Consider the following 20,842-nt stretch of genomic DNA (forward strand, 5'->3'; position numbering starts at 1 on the left):
CATGACGCCAACTTACTCTGCCTCAACCCCACTCACAAACCAAATATATCATCCTCCTGTCGGCCCCCGAGTGCGCCGTGCCACCAGAGTTTCCTCCGCGGCCGCAGTAATGCAAAACGTGGGTAAAACTCATAAATGTCAAATGCTGTTTGGCCAATCTGGGTATATGAGTGTGGCTCTGCGGGCTGAGGCTCAGCAGAGTGCTGCAGAGGCTTTTTAAAAAACCTCAGCCATCTGCTTCTGATAAATCACAACAACTCACACTCGCATCCAAAAATACATTCCTCGCATTTTAGCAGGCTGTGTCCAAGCTGATGAAGGTGACTAACATATCAGACAAATAAGAACAACTGTAGCTTATCTGCAGAAAAGATACATACCTTGAAGTATGGGGTTTCCTAATGTCGCAGTCTTGGTATTCTTTCATTCCTATGAGTGGTTTTCTCTCGCTTTAAGCAACAGATTCATCACAGATCTTTGGCAGACAAAAGAAACCCTGCAGGCCAACCTTGCTTCCCATCCACAGACTGTTTGAATCAATAAACCTATTTCTTAAAAGCCCACACAAATTTGTGTCATTGAATGCCTGTACCCTTGTGGCACCAAATGTAAAAGTAAAGCCATCTATGTGCTGATTAAACTATCCATCTTCTTATTCTGACATGTATCCTATATTCTAGGTTGATTTTAAGGCGTTGTCATTTTTCAGTGATGGCACAGCAGAATGCCAGAGACAGATGGCAGATGGAACTCCCAGAGAGACATTGAAACTTTAATAAAGAGCCAAACACAGTAAGAGAATAGAAGCTGGGAGCGTGCTGCTGGATCAGAAGAACTGAAACTGATTCAAAAGGTTCGGTTTTACACAAGCAAACATTATTCTACTATACTAACACAGAAAAACAATGTGTCTTACAGAGTTGGGTCAGCAATAACATGTTGCAGTGAGTTTTGTGAGCACAGGGGTGTTGTCATGTTGAAAAAGGTTCAATGACACATTCTGGCCCTGTGAAGAAGCAAGCTGACAGGAGCACGTAACTGTGACCTTCTCCTCGTTAAAACCACCAGTGATTCATATGAAACTCCGCCGTGTCCACTTCAGACGAAAGCTCATTACCACATGAGTTTTGCGTCATCTAGTGTCAAGAAGTGGGCACTGTCTTATTTTGAAGGCGGAAGTGTGAAGCCAGAACATGGGCCAGTCAAATTGAGGATTTATGAAGCAAGTTACACGCTGATACCATAATGGAACCGGATATAAATAAATTGTACTTTCAAAATAAAACTACTAATTTAATCGATTGAAGTACACACAAAACCACAACAATAATCCCATATAACTACAAAAAAAAGCAGGACATATTTTCTGCTAGCAAGAACAACTTACTGTAGCTTACTGAGCTACACAAAGCATGACATATGTAGCTTAATTTCAGTTCATGAGGATGACTTACAGTTTGAAGGCAGCTCGTCCAGACAGTCCTCTTCTTCGTCATTGTCGTCGAAGTTATATTCTCCATCTGCACAACACCGTCTCCTCCATGTTAGCACTTAGCTTAAAATGCCTTCTTTCTCAGCAAAACACAAAAGCTACATGGTGAAACCCTGCGGAAGCTAACTGGCTTTGGCACAGGAATACACACGGACTACATTTTAACTTAGTTATTAGTCAAATTCCAGAATGTAAACAACATTGCAATTGACGACACACGATTCATTGCTATTAAAGGAAGTTTGCTTTGCGAGTTGTGTGTGACTTTTATTTTGAAGGTCACTAGCGGAAATGGTTCTCTGTGTTGTAGTTAACGCTTCCTGGTGCGAGCTGGTAGTCTGCAGGGAGGCGGACAGTAACAGCAGAGAGTTAACAGCATGGCTTACATGGCGAGGATCGGTCCGTCCATTCTGAGCAGCAACCTGTCCTGTCTGGGCAGCGAGTGTGTCCGGATGATGGAGTGCGGGGCGGATTACCTCCACCTCGACGTGATGGACGGGTCAGTGTTTCCGTACTTATATAGTCAGATGGGTGAGCTAGCATGCTAACGACTAGCAAGACAATTCAAAGTTCAGTGTGTTGGAGCATCAACAAGCTAAAGCAAGCATGCCACAAGTTAATCTGGAGAGCTAAGTGTTTGTGCTTTAAAGTATATCAGTTAAGAGGATTTCTTGACCCCATACAGTCAAACAACTCACTGTCTTCCAAGTCAGCACACTTCTTCCTCCTAACTCTTCCTCTATGCAGTTTGCTTATGCAAGATGAGGATATTTCATCACAGCAGGAAGTTAAAGGTCGATTTGTTTTGATCGGTTTTAGACACTTTGTCCCCAACCTCACATTTGGACATCCCATGGTGGAAAGCCTGAGGAAGTCATTGGGCCAGGAACCTTTTTTCGGTGAGTGAAAACTGAAGACCCCCAAACATATGCTACACTCACAAACCTTAACTAAGTTATTCAGCAGCTTGCTAAAGGGTTGAAATTAAAGCTGGGTTTTATTTTAGAATCAGATCCTGCCTTTCTTTTGAATCCAAGAAAAACTTGTTGCTGCTACTTTTCTGTCTGCGCTGGACTACAGTGATGTTTTATACATGCACACCTCTGCTCAAAGCTTGCAGATGCTTAACACTGTATACCATGGAGTGTTAAGCATGAGGTTTATCACCAATTTTAAAACTAGGACTCATCACTGTGTGCTGTACTCGAGAGTAGGATGGTCTTCCCTGTCATCACACAGGCAAAACCATTGGCATATTTTAACCTATAACTGCATCTTAGGTCTACTTCCCTCTTACCTCCTCACCTACATTGCACAAAAGAGCTCAGGATCTCATAACCTTCGATCTCAGGATCTCTTATTACTGTCTGTTCCGAGGGTCAGGACTGAACGTGGAAAAAAGGGCCTTCAGGTTTGCTGCTCCCTCGACCTGGAACGCCTTACAAAAGGATCTGAAACTTTGTGGTATAATAACTTTGAATGCTTTTAAGCGGTCCTTAAATTACTTTGAGGCTGAGGCATCTGTCTGCAGATGTTTTCTTTAAATGTCACCCATGCTGTTTTTCTGGAGGTATTTTTTGTGTAGCTGTTGTATGTGTCTGCTATTTGTGTATTGTCTATTTGTAACTCTGTAACTGTGCTGCCTGCTGCCTATCTCTATTGGAAAAGAGATTTTTAATCTCAATGAGCATTTCCTGGTTAAATAAAGGTTATAAATGAAAATAAATAAATATTCCAGTAATCTGAATTATGAACGCTGCAGCTGTTAAGAGTGGGAGTAACAATGCTGATGTTGCAGACATGCATATGATGGTGTCCCGGCCGGAGCAGTGGGTGAAGCCCATGGCTGCTGCAGGAGCCAACCAGTACACATTTCACCTGGAGGCCACCACAAACCCTGGAAACCTCATCAAGGAGATAAGAGAGAATGGGATGAAGGTAATGAGATGATAATGCAAATTAGGTAAAGGGAAAATGTAAACGTTTAATTTGTCTTTATGCTAACACTGTTTGTTTTGTAGGTCGGTTTGGCTATAAAGCCTGGAACTACAGTTGAAGAGCTAGCGCCCTGGGCTAACCAGATCGACATGGCTCTGGTTATGACTGTTGAGCCTGGCTTTGGAGGACAGAAATTCATGGAAGACATGATGCCCAAGGTAAAGATGATCCACAGAGGTAGAGGAATCTTGGCCTCAAAGCTTGCTTGACACCTTTTTTTCATTGTGATCATGTTTGATTTTTTATTTCTTTGCATGCGACCAGGTGAGCTGGCTGAGGAGTCAGTTCCCCTCATTGGATATCGAAGTAGACGGAGGTGTTGGCCCTGACACCATACACAAGTGTGCAGATGTAAGGAATGCAAACACAAACACATTGGTTTGTAAGGAAGAATCAGGTTATGTGAGTTTTTCCTGTTATAAGTGTGTTCTTGTGTTTGCTGCAGGCTGGAGCAAACATGATCGTGTCAGGCAGCGCTGTGATCGGCAGTGACGACCCTCGCTCCGTCATCTCGCTCCTGCGCACCGTGGTGGCCGAAGCAATCCAGAAACGATCTCTGGACCGTTGAGATGTGCTTTCCAGAAAACACAACACAGCAGCCAGTGGAACAGACTCAGACATTTCTATATCTGGAGTGGAGGTCAGAGGTCATGGTCAGAGCAGAGGGCGCCAGTGTGGCGTTAGCTGAAGGCCAAATCGAGATAGCTTTGATGATGTGAGTGAAGCTGCGCCGTGCCTCCTGAGAACTTTTTGAACTACATCCTGTTCTGCACGAATCTCCTCTTTGAACAGCTAACTCATCACAGCCTGGAAAACAAACATTTTAAATCAGGAGCTGAGGTTATATTTGATTTCTCATCTTAAAACATTCCTGAATATTGTTTGATTTACACTGTAAGTTTTAAGTATGTATTAATTATGGAAGAAACTGTCCAGTGAGCACTGTGTTTGGAATATCCTCAGATTTGCAAAACCTCCTTTTGAATGCCACTCAGGATCTTTTTTTTTTTTCATATTTCACAAAGCTTCTGCTCTTTTTTTTTTTTTTTTTTTTTTTTTTACTGTTTTGTTGGAATTTAATGCACTACTGAGCAAAGATGATGTTCACTTACAAATTTCATGAGATTTGGTTTCCCAGGTAAAACAGATTCGAATAAAGGCAATTCTGGAACTCACAGTTTCATGTCGTTCTTCCTGCTATATTGAAGACAGATTTTTGCAGAAAAAATTCGATGATACTATGAAAAACATCGGCCAGATGAAGCGCATCGATCCTCTGTTCTCAACATACCTGACGATTCCATCTGGCAGTGGTACTTCTGCTATCAAGCCTTTATAGTCTGAGATTTAAAAATCTATACATGACACTTTATCACTTGTAATGACATATTTTAAAAAGGGAGCTTTTGAACAACTCGGCCTGCATGATTCAATTTATTTCTACATTTTCTCAGTCCCAACATCAAGACAGGATACGATCCAGTCCCCTCTTACTTAAAGGACTCGATCTTATCTCATATTGATCCACCATGAGCATTTCACCTCGTAGTATTTATCTAGTAACAGCAGCAAGGAAAAACTTCCTTTTAACAGGCAGAAACCTCGAGCCGAACCAAACTCATATTAAACAGCCATCTGCCTCGACAGAGTTGGGGTTGGAAAGAGGGATAGAGATGATTGTGATGAGACGGATAGTAGTAGTAATAGTAGTAGCTGTTGCTGCTGGAGTCCAGCACATCCGTATCAGCTGGAGTCTGGAACGTCTACAGCAGCAGGACATCTACGGCAGCGACTCAGAGGAATCTACGAGACAATGGAGCTCAGGGACTCAAGAAAGGTCTACAGTTAGTAACTTTCTTGGGACAGGGAGAGTTAAAGTAAGTTGTGGGGGTGAGTGTGGAGCCCAGTGTGTCAGTTTGTTAGCAGCATAACTAAGAGCTGGTCAAAGCCTGAGCCAGCTCTAAATATAAGCTTTATCAAAAAGGAAAGTTTTAAACCTAGTACTAAAAAGTAGAGTGGGTGTCTGCCTCCCGGACCCTGACTGGTAGATGATTCCAAAGGAGAGGGGCCTGATAACTGAAGGTTCTCCCTCCCGTACTACTTTTTGAGAACTACTATTTGGAACCTCAACTTCATTTGAGAGAAAAAATATGACTGATATGATGCAGGTTAAGATTGAAACAGAAAACACATCTCTAAAGTTCACTGAGTTACTGTAAATAAAACTGGCAAAGAGTTTAACTCTGAATGAGCTCCACTTTGACTAACTGCATCTGTTTAAGGCTCACTGTACATTCTGACATTGAGCACTCAAAGGTAAAATAGGTAGCACACACGCACATGCAAATCTTCAGGACAAACGTTATCTAACCTCAATTTCACCAATTTATCATGGCCATGTCAACTCGGTGGCCTCAATGTCACGGGGGGAGTCTTGCACACTCTCATAAGGGCCACTTTTGGCCAAAATGTTAGCATGCTATTTGACATGGCCAGATTAAATTGCTAAAATTGACGTTGGTCAACTTTGTTGTAAAGTTCTGTCCGTGTGCTGTTTAACCTCAGGGTTCTTCAATCTATAACCAAATACTGAGATGGTGCACCTTTTTTATATCTAAACACAATTTAAAGCTTATGAGTAATTACAATTTAATACAATTAAATGTTATGTAGCATTTAGGGACATAATCAGTGCTTCTACTTTAAATCCATAGTATACAATGGTCCAACACTTGCTTGTAGAATGTCATCAAGAGCTACTGACGTTCACTACTGTTTTATTTTTCAAACACTAGATGGCGAGTTTGCACAAACATCGCTCACAGTTGGGGGGATTCCAAGTCAGTATAGCAAATCATATGATTTCATTGTAAGCCTATATTATAAATTTGTAAGCATGAATACATTTTAAACAGCTCTGGAAGTGGAACAGAAATAGCTGTAATCTATCATGTATTCAGCAGCCGCACTTTGAACAACATCACTGACTGCAGCAGAGAATGGGACACAGCATGAGAGCTGCTGTGGAATACAGCCTGTCACAGTAAAGTTGTAATGTTTGACCTTTTTAAAAAAATCTTTTAACCCCAATGTCAGTTTTATATATGTATTTCAATATATTTATGATCTTGTGCTGTTGATGGCTTGGTGCCTCTGACTATATGGTTTGAATTTGATGTGTTGCACATATGTGAGTGGGATGCTTTTTCAGGAGTCAATATTATATTTATTGAACCAGAGTGAACTGTAGAACCCTTTTCCTGGGGACACCCAGAAAAGACTGAAGACATGTCTACATTATCTCTCATGTCTTTGACTACTTAACGAATTTCTCCTGTCAACAGGAATCACCCATGACATACTTCAAACTGCAAGCAGTCCTCTCTCAATAATGCAGCACATGTCTTGGATGTAATTCACAGTCCCACTGCAATATTGATGCCAAAAATTTGTATTTTCATTTCAACGTCACATAAAGTATAAAGGCACATAATGTCATCTTCTTTTTCTCCCTCCAGATCAGTTAAGACGTTCACACCACGGCTCCTATAGAGCATGTGCATGTTATAAGACAGTTTGTGTGTAAACTGCATGTTTGTACATCACAAGGGAATCTCCTGTGACCGATTCCCGCTCTAATAGATGATGACAGGCGTTTTGTACGTCAGTGTCACTGCTGCTGCGCAAAGACAGGGACACAATTCAGTGTGAGGGAGTAGTCAGCACCTACACATGCTCCACATTCCTAAACCATGTCGTGGTCTCATTATCAGCTAAGTGACAGCTTCTCTCCCCAGATTATGTTGCTCTGTTTACACACCATGTGTTCATTTATTAAGAAATTCTAAATACAGGGTGAGACATGTGAGCAGCAGCAATGGGAACAATCACAGACAAGTACCAATGCTACATGCTGCTGGGCCTTAACTTATACATCAAAGTCATCCAGGAGAGACCTTACACTGTGGTGCCATGACAACCAAATCCAATGGTACTATCCTTTGTGGTTAAAAGCAGTATTAGAAGAGGGTGTCGGGGATAAGGAGGGTAGAAGGGTCAGATATACATCAGTAATTGACCTTTCATCCTAATGATATATGATACTTGTGCACGCAAGTATAAATGTACAAATGTTCAGCACTCACATAAAGCTAGAATTGGGAATAGTATTCACACATTGGACCTTTTCTTCTGACTTTATGTCCAGGCTGGCAGGCACTGTTTTACCTCTAAATGTTTCATAAATGTTGGAAATCTGACAAATTGTAAATAAAGCCCTCTCAGGTGCTCTGCATGAGGTTTTGCAGGTGGATCTAAGGTCTAGGTTCTACATCAACAATTCACAGCCTCTTCACTGAGCCACAACTGAAAAGACAATCAGTAGTGAAAATTTTGAGGGACATGAGCTAATTTTAAGATAAAAAATCTATGGCAATCTACCATTAGACAACAGAGTAGCATTTAACACATTATAGCCAGTTTTACTTGTTGGTTGTGTCCAAGCAACCTCCGGTCTCAAAGGAATCGATGAAGCCCATGCGGAAGTGTTATAAACTGCAATTCATCAAGAATCTGCTTGAGGCTGGCTGCAGAAACACCGGAAACCACATAGACACACATTAAAAAAGACGATCTTTGCAGCATTAATAAACATGTTTACAGCCTGGTTCAAAATAAGGGCTTGGCTCTTCGTAGCTAATCTCTCTATCGGCACACACTGTACAGGAGTGAATTTTTTTTCTAATGGGACGGTTCAGAAGATATTAAGATTACTAGTTTTTGCCCAAATAAGAACATGACTGACTTGACTCCCGGACGGGAACACATAGCTGTTGGCTAGGAGGCTCAAACTCCACCTCTTGACTTCACACTCTGCCTGGTTGAGTTGCACATTTCAAATGTGGCTGCCGCCGTCAATTGGCTTCAAAACAGCGTTCAGGAACAGACGTCACGCATACTACGTCCATTATTTATACAGTCTATGGTTGTGTCGCAGAATGTGACAGGAAAGGCTGGCTCATGCTTCAGCTAGCTAACAGTAGTATAAGCTTAGTTGTTAGTTACTGATTACATGCAAAGGATAGTAAGTTGTCAGTTTGAAAATTTAAAGATGGCTATAACTTTAAAAGTGCCTTTCCAGATTTCAGTCACTCTGAGTCAGTTCTGTTGCCGAGAAGAGGTGAAAGAATAACCTCTAAGGGAGCTAGCTAATGTAAATGTTGGCCAGCATTTAGTTGCATTAGCTAGCTTTGCTGTGTGAATAAGCACCAAGTGTGTTTTATTTAACTGTGCTGAGGGCTCTCTAGATTTTCAAAACTGGTAACATGAGTTGCTGATCAGTTAAAAAGAGATGAAATGATGAATTCCATGTATGCTAGATTACATTAGCATTGAGACATTGGGTTTTTCAGTTGGTTGAGCTAACTTTGTTTGTGTCAGCTTTGAAAGGCTGTTTCAAGTAGAAACGTGGCTTAATTTCCCTCCAGTTTTACAATACCGTTCTGATCAGCTAATAAGAGGTGAAACACTAGCAAAAATTTCAGCCAGCTTTTGGTTTTATGCTAAGGTTTTATAACTTAGCTGTAATGTAGCTCAAAGGTTTTGACTTTAACCCAATGTCCATGCAGATTTTTACTGGTTATCATTTTAGTTTCTAATCAACTGAGAAGCAGTGAAATGATGAAGACCATCTCTTCAATTCCAGTCATGAAATGTGTAACTCATTATACAGTTCTGCAGGTTTGAGCTTCTCACCCTAAGAATGCCATCAGAGAAAAATGGCCACCGAGTGGTGAATTGAAAGTCTAGCAGGGATGTTACACCAAATATGAGTCAGACAGCCATCATGTGTAGCTTTTGATCTTCAGAGCAGTGCCGCGAGGGAAGATCTTTGTCCCTGGCAGAGGCAAGTACAGACTTCAACAGAGTATCCCAGGGTGTACAACCACACAGTGAAAGAGGTCAGATTATCAAACAGCAGGACTTCCCAAAGGCCATCTTCATAGACCACAGGGTCTACTTCACACCCACTGGATCACAAACAACTACAGGGAGCGGCTATCCTCAAATTGAACACCAGTATGCATTCTGATACCACTTTCTAAGCATATCCATGATTATGAAAAAAGACTCACAGAGGAGCCCTTGTATATTACATGCTGTCAAATATTCAACGCTCTCATCCAAAGACTGTTTGAAGTACTGTTCGTCCCAAGAGAACATGTTTTTTATATTTCCTCCCCCCTTATTTCTCCATCTCTTGCACTTTCAGCTGCCATTTATTTTGTACCATCTATTCCCTGCTGTATTCTCTTTGCCTTCACGACTCACCCTTCCCCCTTTCTGGGATCATTATATAGCTAGTAGAATTATATTTTTCTGCTTCTCATCTCCAGCACTAAAGGCACATTAGTGAACTTGCTTTGCCTGCTCCTGCTCATTCATAATTACTTGGCATCCCACAGGAGAACAAGATGCACATCTCTGATTAGCTCGCTGTTGTTACCACCTTTATTTATGCATAAAGCCTTCATCTGATTGAGTGTGCAGTCTTATTAACAATTAAAATAACAACTTGCTTGGTACAACATTACAAAAATCTCAGTTTTGCCCTGCAGCAAGGTGGGCTACTGTACAGAAGCCTGTATAATGTACTTCTAATGGGTAAGTAAGCTGTGCTTCACAGAGGCAATGCAGTGTTAAAGGGCATCTGCTTCTCAGCTCCCATTTACTATAGCCTACAGCTTTGAAATGAAGTGAAACGCTAAAGGGTATTCTGCATTAGTTTTACTCTAAGCTTATTATACGTTTCCAGTCACAACTCTGCTTAGCAGGTCTCCGATGTGATTCAAAGAAATGAAGATCAGCGCCTCATTTCAGTTGATATCTATATATTTTTCAAAGACAGTTTTCTTTCTTTAACCAATCTAACAATGCTAATAACTTTGGCAATGACAGGATTTTATCAATTACAAGTGCCACCTCAAAATGGTTTGGTACGAACTAGCTGCGTGTTTTGCCAGTGTCGTTGCATTCTTTTTTTGTACTAAGCCACTCTTCAAAGGTTTTGGTTCAATCTTGTACCCCACCTTAACTTTCACATGGTCTCAGACAATGATGACTCAAAATTTTACTTCTCGCCTTTTCTAAGGCCATAAATTCAGGACTTAACTGCCTGTGTATGCAAAATGGTAAGCTACCTTATTTAATAAACATAGGGCTAGCTGCATTCTGAGGCATAGCCAATGTTGTGCTAACCTGAGGGAAGACTGAGGGGACAGGGCATGTGATGGTAATGGTAAATGGTAAATGGACTTGTACTCACCACTCAAAGCTCTTTTACACTACTTGTCACATTCGCCCATTAACACCCATTCACTCACCAGTGGCTGCTATATAGTGAGGCACCATCAATATTAGCTAAACTTATTCATACACATTCGCACACTATACCCACTGAACCAAAGCCGCCCCCAAACAAATATACAATTACCTATGCTACGTTTTATATGATGAAGTCATTTTTATTGTGAGACCGGTCAAATAATACTAAAGGGCTAATTCCTGTATGGAGGGTTGCCAACTTTCTCACCACTAAATAAGGGACAGGTGCACGGTGCCATGGTGGTGTGAGCATGATGTGTGAATTCAGCGTACATTCAGATTCTGATTCAACTGGAAATGCAGAAAAGTGTGTATATTCCCTTTAATCCTTACTGTATCATTATGTAACCTCATATGAATAAACCTCAAAGAAACCACAATTTGGCTCTTGACATCAAAAAACAGGCAAAAGAAAAAATTAAATGCAAAAGAGGAGTGTGACTCACCAAATGTACTTTTTCCATGGATACTTTTTCCTGCTCTTGACTGACTCAAGCAGTCTTTTTGTCCTCTTGCGCAACCAGAGAAAAGTCCTTATATGACAAGTCACAGTTTACAGATATCTGAAGTTCATTTTGATCAGCTCTGTGCTGCATCTGTTTCTTGAGTCTGACTATTTAATGGCAATCAGAGAGAAAATCCTCTCCACAATTTTTTGCAGGACTTTGTGCATTTGCTCTGTATACAACTGATGCATGTGAGGGGGCCTGTGATTGGATGACAGGCGATGTGATTGGCACATGATCTGCCACTGCCGTTTTATCTGATCTAGGATCTGTAGAGTGCAGTCTGCTGTAATTACAAGAGTTAATTGTCAATATACGGGACATTTGAGGTCCCGTATGAAACAAACCAATTTAGCCCAATATACGGGATGTCCTGGCTAATACGGGACCGTTGGCAACCCTACGTGTATGCTACATCAGCGTAGATAATGTCAGCTTTGACAATGCTAATAGTCTTGAGTTGGTCTTGACTCAGTCCCAACTCCTTGAAGTCTCAATCTTTACAAACTTTGGTCTTGGTCATGGCTTGGTTCAGTTGGTCTTGATAACAACAGTATGATAACACTTAGCTAGCTAGTTAAACATAACCACCAAACATTTGCATATTAGCATAAATGTTAGCATCTAGCTTAAAGCTGCGCCGAAGTTAAGCCTCACAGAGCAGATAGCACAGCTGTTGATTCTCATTAGTCTTGTTTAAAAGTGCCTCAGGACAAGTAGCTTCCTTTCATCTACTTGTGTTCACTGAAGCTACATGTTAAAATCCCTCTGGTGAACTCATCAGCGGATAGGAGAAAATACTACAAGCAACCAAAAACTGGCTTTGACAAGTGGGGTCAGGACAAAGCAGCAAAACTTTCTAATAATTAAACATTCTTCTGCAAAGTCCACACACCTATCAGGTATTTAAATGTTAATTTAAAGTCTTGCAAAAAGCAAATACAAGTATGAAAGCCTGGAACAGCTAATTAGCTCCACATCTGACTGGATCTCTGGGCTTTCACAGGGCCTCTGAGAGTGGAGACTAAATGCAGGGATCTCAGGGGAGTGTTGCCTTAGTAGCAACCTTAGCATCAGTTTACTACTTTATAGGGAGAGCCAATGGCACATACACACCCATGCACACACACTGGATTTAAGTGTTTATCAAATATGGATGAGGTGAGAATTTTCCTGTGAGCATGTCAGTTCGTGTGTTTGTAAAATCTGTGCATGTTTCAGCTGCATAATGAATGACGGGGGACCATCAGTTGTTTTTGTTTTTCAGTATGTTTTGTGCAGCACATGTATCATTTGATTTGTTTGGGAGTTTCCAGCCAAGTCTTAGCATTTTTCCAATAAAGAGTCTTAACTAACAAGCCCTTAATACAACTATTGATCCTTCTTTTTTCACCTGCAGATTCACACAGATGGCACTGCCCGAGAGATTACTGAGCACTGCTGATACATCAATAGCAAATTTTCGAGCCATCTTCAGCAGTACATGTGGTAAATCTGTTCTCCCACTACTTTTATTACTCACTTACATGTATGAAGAGGCAAGCCAGTGCACTGTCCATGTATTAACAAGATTTCTCGCTGTTATTATCGACTCATTCTTACATCACAGTGAGTCATAGCACACTAGGCAGGCTGGTATCATACAGAGGTGAGTGAGCAAGCTGTACACAGGCCTTCAAAGATCAGTCACACTCTACAAGCTGTTAATTTGAATTCCTTATGTCTTCAACAACATATCAGCCCGGCTTATAGAGAAGCTTTGTGCATTAGTAAGGACATGTTTTGTATAAGTAATATTCCCCTCTGATGTTCACACCTCTATACTCCTGATCCACACTATTCTCATGGATTTTTTTTATCTGTCCTTGTTATCATGCATCCAAATGCCCCGTCTTTGCATTCTCTTCATCGCTCCTTCTCTCACTAGTCATAAATCATAATCTATTTGCCTGAATGCTGCCCTGCTGCTCTGGATCGTTAAGTACTGTCTGCCCGTGTGTGCCCTCTGGTGTCTGAATCCTCTGCAACGGCGAGGACTATGGATTTGTGAGCTTTGCTTACTTTTATGCAAAACAGACTTTTCCTCATAGGGTGTGCGCTAGAAAAAATGGAAAAAGAGATCCAAAAAAAAAAAGGAACATGGTGAAAGTGGGGCAGGAATATAGCACTCAAAGGCGGAGAATTCAGTGTTTTTTGCATCCTGTGAAGTTGTGACAGAGCCGGCTGACAATAACATCAGCATTATCAGTGTGCCTCATATCAGCGGCAGCAGCATCAATAGATCTTTGAGTGTGGGGGCTCTTTCATTCAAGGCAGATTGTTCCGTCAAGACTCGACCAAAAAGCTTTTCTTGCAGGGGTGCCGGCATGCATCACAGAACCAAGAGACGATCCAGTGACTCCACAAGCAAACACCAAACCATGATTTTTTTTCCTGCAGTGAGTGCTATTTTCCCTCTGTGTCACCATGATTTATGGAACGGGTGGCAGTGTTTGTTCTTGGCCTCATTGGGTATGTGTGCATCGATATGAGCTAATGTGAATTCATGGTAGAGGAGTCAGGGAGAAGTTTATGAAAGGTATGGACTGAACTGAGTTTACTGCTTGGGAGTTTGTGTGTGTTTGTGTGTGTGTGTAAGAGAGAGAGAGGGAGGACAGAAGAGTAAGCAAGTCTATCTGCAATGGGTGTCTTATGAATGGTGAGATGTGATTTGCTGAGGTTGTCAAAAAGGTGCCTGGTTAACCTGCAGCCCTCGAAGCATCATTCATCCTCTGACATGCTGACCCAATCCTACACACGCACGCACACGCACACGCACACGCACACACACACACACACACACACACACACACACACACACACACACACACACACACACACACACACACACACAGGGTAAATATAGTCTCTTGTTGTTGTTGAGGTACTCAGAGGTCAAAATCCCATGCAGACTTAACACGAGCACACTGCCTGCAGGGCATTAACCTCGGGTTAAAGCAGAACTAGATCGTTGAAGAGATTGCATGCAGTAGTTCAGTAAATCATGGTTGTTCTGAGTACACTGGATCGATATGTTGTTTTGATAATAATGCATGTGGTTGAAAGCAAAACAAGAAAATGCACTGAAATTATTTTATTGCAGTAAACTGACAATAGCAAAGTGCCTTTTCAATAATGGTCACGATGGCAACTATTTGATAAAATAAGTAAAGAAAGTTAAATAAAATAAAATAAACAAAACAAACCATGGTCATATAAAAAATACATCATTTAAAATAAAGCATCACTGGCTGAACTGAAAACATCACCACAAACTATTTTACACCTAAATCTGGCGCCAGCACACAGCCAAAAACATGCAGCCCTCAAAACCAGCTACAACACTGTCTGAACGTCTGGAGGAATCTTGGGTGGCAGCCATGGATTGTATAAATATCATTTCTACAAAAAATCTCACCATTTTCAAATTTTCACCACACAGCGCTGATGCTGACAGCAGCGCTGTGACGTCAAACACACCACGACCGTGCCCTGCACTTCCTGGCTTCAAGTCTGGAGAGATGAAATGAATTTACACAAATTAAATCTAGGATTATGTGATTTACACGCTGAAGCTGAAGCAGCTGCTCAGTGGCACCATCTTCACAACCTGCATCTCTGGGAATGTTCAAGATTTAGGAGAGGCAATCATTCAGCCCACAAAAACACACTCCTGCAGGTTTTGTTGCTTATGAAAAACCAAAATCAGCTCCATATTAGGATTTGCTTTTAATAAAATGCAAGTTAAAAAGATATGAAGCTTTTACTTTCAAACCATGTCACATCATTCAGACAACTCCTTCAATTTCTGTTCATAATAATTGGGTCTTGAAATGCATAAAAGAGCTTTTCTGCAGTTTTGATATAAACACCTTTGACTTGCTCTAGCATCACATCATATAGCAACGGGAGGCTAAAGACTGTTTGTCATGAAAGAGAGAGGCAGAGCAAACACTGAATATTGCAACTTAATGAGGCAACATTTCACCCGCCAAGGTCTTTGCACAGCTAAGATTCCTGAGTGAGATCGAAAACAATTACAAATTCATTTCTCTCAATTCCTGCACATGCTATCAGCCAAATTTAGCATGTACATTAACCTAAAGGAATATGCTTTTCTAATACTTTTTTTGTTCTAACAGATAATGATGATTTGAACATTTTCTAATTGTGGATGCAATTTGTATTCCTCCCTTCTCTTACACAGATTATTTCCTGGCAAACAACTTTGTTATTGAAATGTTGCCTTACTAAATGCACGTTAGCTTGCATATTCAGCATTTCTTTTCTGGTGCTTCGTCTCTGCTCTTGTGTTTTTTGTAATCCACATCTCTATCACTTTAGTGTTCACTCATTGGGCTTTTTGTTCAAAGACACTTGTCAATTTAAGTATAGCTGCATTTGCTGCACATGTATCAAATCTCTCATTCATAAAGCGGCTATTACCTGAAGACGTCAAGCTCAGGGTGCAACCTAAGCAGTGTCTCAGAAAGTCTGTGCCTTACATATATACCAACACTCTTTGAAAAAAGATAAGACAAGTGTGCTGATGTACTTGCAATGATCCCCAAAATGATTTAAAAAAAAGGATAGAGCAACCGGATGGAGGATTATATACACTGGCGTTCTGTAAACGTATTTTTGGTTAGCAAACATGACAGAAAAATTGTAAAAATGACATGAATGTAAGGGCTAACTAAAGTGGTTAGCTAACAAAATAACCAAGTAGTGTGTGCAAACATTAAAACTAATGTAATGATTCTGTTTCACTAATGCCAACACCGAGGATACGTTATCTACAGTAACGTTAGCTTAAATACAAAGAGTGAGTTTTACCTAAGGCTTATAAACGTGTTCAAGGTTAGCATTGAAATATAGACTTATTATACATGTTCGTGTCGTATCATATTCTTAAACATAAATGCTAGCTAGGAACTTGATAAGAGCTAATGTAATCTGATGGTGGCTAAAGGCTAACTAAAACGATTTTTAACATGAAATGTGGCACAACATTTGTGGGATTTTGACTATGCAATGTCTTATTGTTGCTTATCATAATCTTAGTGCCTGTACGACTTTAAACCAGAAATGTGCTTACATTTGTGCTTCCCACCCTGAGCTTGACATCACAGGAAAATGGCCGCCATGTGAATGTGGTCAGTAGCACCAGCGTTACTCCCCCTTAAATAGTGTGTAGAACTTAAAAGCTGACTGGTTACCTTAAAACTGTGAAGAAGGTTGAAAAACTCAGAAGTCCGTGGGTCGTGTCAGTATCAGCTACGTACTTTTTTTGACATAAATCTGTTTAATGAAGTGCTGCATAAAAGCAAAGCATTAAAAAGACATATATGAGCAATAATATCAAACACAATCTCCACAACACCCATTCTGGAAATAGATAACTTCACAGGCTCACAGGGATGTTCTTGAGGTGTCAGTCAAATATCGTAGTTGACAAAGGATTGGGAGTGGGAGGGGGGGTCTTTGTGTAGACTCTTGGCTCAGGAAGTCAGGGTGTTTGGGCACTGCTCTGTCACACAAACACAATGCTCAAAGAGTTAAAAGTTCTACAAACATCAAAATTCCTCTGCGGTATTGTCATGCAATATACATGTTGACACGATTGAGACAACAATGTCAAGTTTGTTTTAGAGTTTTCATGTTCAGTCTGGCAGTGAACGGTTAATGGGCCCAGGTCAGGTAGATGATTTTTCACCTCTTCTGGCTGTTGCACTCCAACAAAGGTGACACAGATTTTCAACCCTTCTGCCTTGCATCAGGTGGGAGGGGAGGAGCCGAAGACGAAGCCTTCAGCCAGAGTCCGTGATTAAGACGATTTTAACAGTTCAGCTCCGGTCGTCTTGATCACACATCCTACGTGGGTGTACATCACACTTCACTAAATAAATGCGTCTCAAGCGAAAAGCATTAAGTGAATTGATTTTTGTGACTTGTCTGTTCAACTATTGTACAAGTAAAGCCACAGTAGTTTTCCATTACAGATATAAGATATACAGTGTTTTGACACTGACCAAACTCGACAATCTGGTAAGAAATGCTACAGACTGCAGTGCGCAGGACAAATCTAGCATTTCTACTTCTACCACATTGCCAACACACAGGCTATTGACATAATCTGCTTGGTGCAGTTGCCTGGCAACACAAACAGCACAGTTCTTAGAGAATTTCAAAGCAAAAGAAAAAATCTTACAAAGCTATGCAAAGTAGTATAAAACAATAAATAGAAAATCTTTAAAATAAACACAAAAGTCAAACGTGTGCCCACACTTATTAAATCTGTTTTTTATAATGTGCAGCTAACATTTGTTGGATGTTCTCTGCACATTTTAAATCCGCAGTGGGGCTCTGAACTAATCAAAAGTCATCCTCCTAAATTAATGTGCATCTTTTTGAGCTTCTAGTATCTTCTAAAGACAGGACGGAGTGGTCACACCGGGCAACTTAAAGAAATGTGCAAGAATTTAATTTCAGTCAACGGCCCCCACTGTGTGTTTTTTTTTTAAGCAGGACAATCCCACTGATTCAACATGACTGCATGTGAAATTGCCCTTTTGCCAAAAAAGGCCCATAAAGCCACAGCAGGAGGTAAGCAGACATATTTACAATCTGCCCCCAAACCAATCAGCTTTCCCCCCCGTCTCTTTGAAACTTCAAATAGTAGCTGCTGACGACAGTGTGGAAAAAATCTTCCAAAAAAAGGAGATTCTCTTATGTGAAAGTATGTATAACTTCAGCAGGAGAGCACTGTTCATTTATTCTTCATCATCAGGGATGTTCCTCCCTCTTTTCCTCTCCTCGTTCGAGGAGGGAGGAGGAGGAGGAGGGTAGAAGAGAAGAGCGGGGCGGTCTCTCACTAAGGCCAGAGTGTCTGGCAGTGTTTAAGTGGCACACGAGGACCTGTTTCTGTCTGCCAAGGCAAATTCATTGTGGAGGCAGGTGGGCCAACACACACACAAACACACACACATCCTCACTTTAGGACACAGACTTGTGTGTCCTTGCCTTTGTCTCTATGCAGGCTGGCAACCAAGTCCTCAGCTACGGAGTCAGTGGGCGCAGAGAATCACTATGGCAACCAGCATAGTGGGCCAGGCTGTGGCTGCTCTTGGATCAGTGCGAAGAGTTTTCTGGCATCCACTCAGAGCCGGAGTCGATTATAGAGTTCCTTCTCTTAAATGTTCTTCCCGGATTGGCCGATGATCTCGTGTGCGCAGGTTTTTTGTTTGTTTTCTTTTGAAAAATAGACAGATATTTAGAGTAATAAAACAAAAAAATGCAGCTATGAGTTTCACAGAAAACAAAAAGAAGAGAGGATCACGATTCTATGCCGCCGCAGTCGCACGATTCACCATGCTAACATTGCACATCCACGCTAGTTCACACTCATCCATACAAACCCTCACACGCACACAAAGTTATTAACATAAAACAGGCAGCCACCAGGGTAGGATTTTAAACTGATCAACTAACTCAACACAGCAGTGAACGACAGTAAGTCTGAAGGTGGAGTCCACATCTGCTCCCTGGCATTCTGTAGGCTGAATCCCGCGACGTACGCGAGGCAGAGGTGGGAAGCGAGGTCCTCGCTTAGTCGACTGATCCGGGGTGCAGGCTGAGCGCCGGTGGGTCAAGACAGGTGGGAGAGTAACTGAGGTGTGGTTCTTTAATCCACAGGAGGGGGGCACCGTTCTTGCCTTCTTGGCTCTTGCTGTTGCTGCGGCTCTTGTAGCGCACGAGCAACAAGGCGATGAGGAGGACGCCGAAGATGGGGAAGGGGTAGAAGAAGACAAAGTAGAAGAGGGCGTCGTTGGAGCAGACTACCGACTTGACGCTGGACACTATGAAGAGAGGGAAGAAGCAAATTTGAATTTTGCGGGAATGTGAAAACATTTTTTAAAATGGTTCTTGATGAAGATTATAGACTCTTATGAATGACACGCATCTGGTTGTCAACATAGATAAACAAAGCAATTTAAGAACCATAAATCCAAGTACAACTTTTTAAATCAATCAATCAATCAATCAATCAATCAATCAAACAAATGTTATCTCGAGACGCTTTCACAAACATAGGAGTTCTAGACTGTACTCTGTCAAATTGTGAACAGACCCAACACCAAGGCAGGGTGAGACTCAGTCTTGCCCCACCTTAATCCAGCATGAGCATTGCACCTCACAGTATTTAGCAAGTTACAGTGGCAAGGAAAAACTTCCTTTAACAGGCAGAAACCTAGAGCAGAACCAGACTCATATTAGACAGCCGTCTGCCTCGACCGAGTTGGGTTAGGAAAGAGGGAAAGAGTAGAATAAGAGAGAAGTCTGACTAGTCTGGGATTTGAAAGGCCAACACAGATACAAATTTTGCAGGTAAACATCAACCAATTACAGACATTGCTACTGATATGTTATACATTTCTAAGCTGGTTTTAAATAGACATTTTTTATTGGAATAAGGAGCTCATTTTTTGACGATGTAACTATATCAAGGTACCTACAATTTTTGTCTAAGAAAGCATCCTTTATCTGTATTTTTTTCATTATTTGACTGTTGATCAGTTCTAGTGCATTTGATCTTCTGTTACCTGTGACAGTCTGCTAAAAGCTGCAGGGCAGAGCTGAGAGTATCTGTCATAAGCCAATATTAGCCGATAATATCAGCCAACTGTTCCTGCCAAATTCCACCGGATCTGTGTCTGGTCCGTCTCCAAACTGTCATGGCACCAGAGTTTATATTTCTTGTCAATGTGTTAACCTCCACTGGATCTGCTCCATTGCGTTCCGGATGCGTCTCTGATTGGATCAGATACTCAAAACTTCTATTTTCACATCACAGAGCAAGACGCATAAATCTCAAAAGAGAAGATCGAGCGGAACAGGAAGTCAGGCACCAAAGCAAATTAAAACATTCGGTTAATATCAGAATATTACACTCCTTTTTTACTTAACTATGACAACAAACTGTTGAAATGAGTGAAGCCAGGCTTGGAGTCATCAGGTCAGAGGTTTTCAGAGGCCAATAAAGACAACATGGATGAGGAGAGGGGTCAGATATTCATTAATGCTGTGTCATGCGTCATGCTCCGTGCTGCATTCTTGCTCCGTGCTGCATTCTGAAAACACAACTGGTGGGTGTTGACCTACGAGACCGCAAGGAACTGGACCGAAGCAGATCGGTGATGGACAGGACACGGATCTGGTGGAAGTCCCGGGTTATACATCAGTCAGACCCTACTAGTTTCACCCTGAAAACCATGCTTTTGAGCTAGTTTGTGAGTAGCCACCTCTTCTCTTGCTTGATTTCCTTTCAAAATAAGAGCAGCTAGTGCGGAGGCCATTGAATATGAGACAGAACAGATAGTTCCAGAGAGATCTTTAAAAGAGACATTATTACATTTAAGTTCTG

At 41.3% G+C, this 20,842-nt stretch overlaps 2 protein-coding genes across 2 annotated transcripts in view; one reads left to right on the forward strand and one right to left on the reverse strand.

Moving 5' to 3' along the window:
- Positions 1 to 1,798: 1,798 nt before the first annotated feature.
- On the forward strand, positions 1,799 to 4,547 carry rpe (ribulose-5-phosphate-3-epimerase). The gene is made up of 6 exons (XM_034694564.1): positions 1,799 to 1,991; positions 2,312 to 2,391; positions 3,291 to 3,430; positions 3,514 to 3,648; positions 3,755 to 3,841; positions 3,936 to 4,547. Exons 1-6 carry the CDS (start codon positions 1,870 to 1,872, stop codon positions 4,056 to 4,058), a joined length of 687 nt encoding a protein of 228 aa, XP_034550455.1. The 5' UTR covers positions 1,799 to 1,869; the 3' UTR covers positions 4,059 to 4,547.
- Positions 4,548 to 15,134: 10,587 nt separating this feature from the next.
- The window catches only part of LOC117820133 (immunoglobulin superfamily member 3-like), a 90,721-nt gene continuing 85,013 nt past the window's right edge, over positions 15,135 to 20,842 (reverse strand). The window contains 1 exon segment of the mRNA XM_034693802.1: positions 15,135 to 19,277. Coding sequence (XP_034549693.1) covers positions 19,027 to 19,277 — 251 coding nt within the window. The 3' untranslated portion in view covers positions 15,135 to 19,026.

This window comes from Notolabrus celidotus, chromosome 10 (genome assembly GCF_009762535.1).
Source record: "Notolabrus celidotus isolate fNotCel1 chromosome 10, fNotCel1.pri, whole genome shotgun sequence".
NCBI lineage: Eukaryota > Metazoa > Chordata > Actinopteri > Labriformes > Labridae > Notolabrus > Notolabrus celidotus.

Coding starts and splice junctions, on each gene's coding strand:
- rpe (XM_034694564.1), top strand. CDS start 1,870: ATGGCTTACATGGCGAGGATCGGTCCGTCCATTCTGAGCAGCAACCTG. Junction 1,992..2,311: donor CACCTCGACGTGATGGACGG/GTCAGTGTTTCC, acceptor GATCGGTTTTAG/ACACTTTGTCCCCAACCTCA. Junction 3,842..3,935: donor CCATACACAAGTGTGCAGAT/GTAAGGAATGCA, acceptor TGTTTGCTGCAG/GCTGGAGCAAACATGATCGT.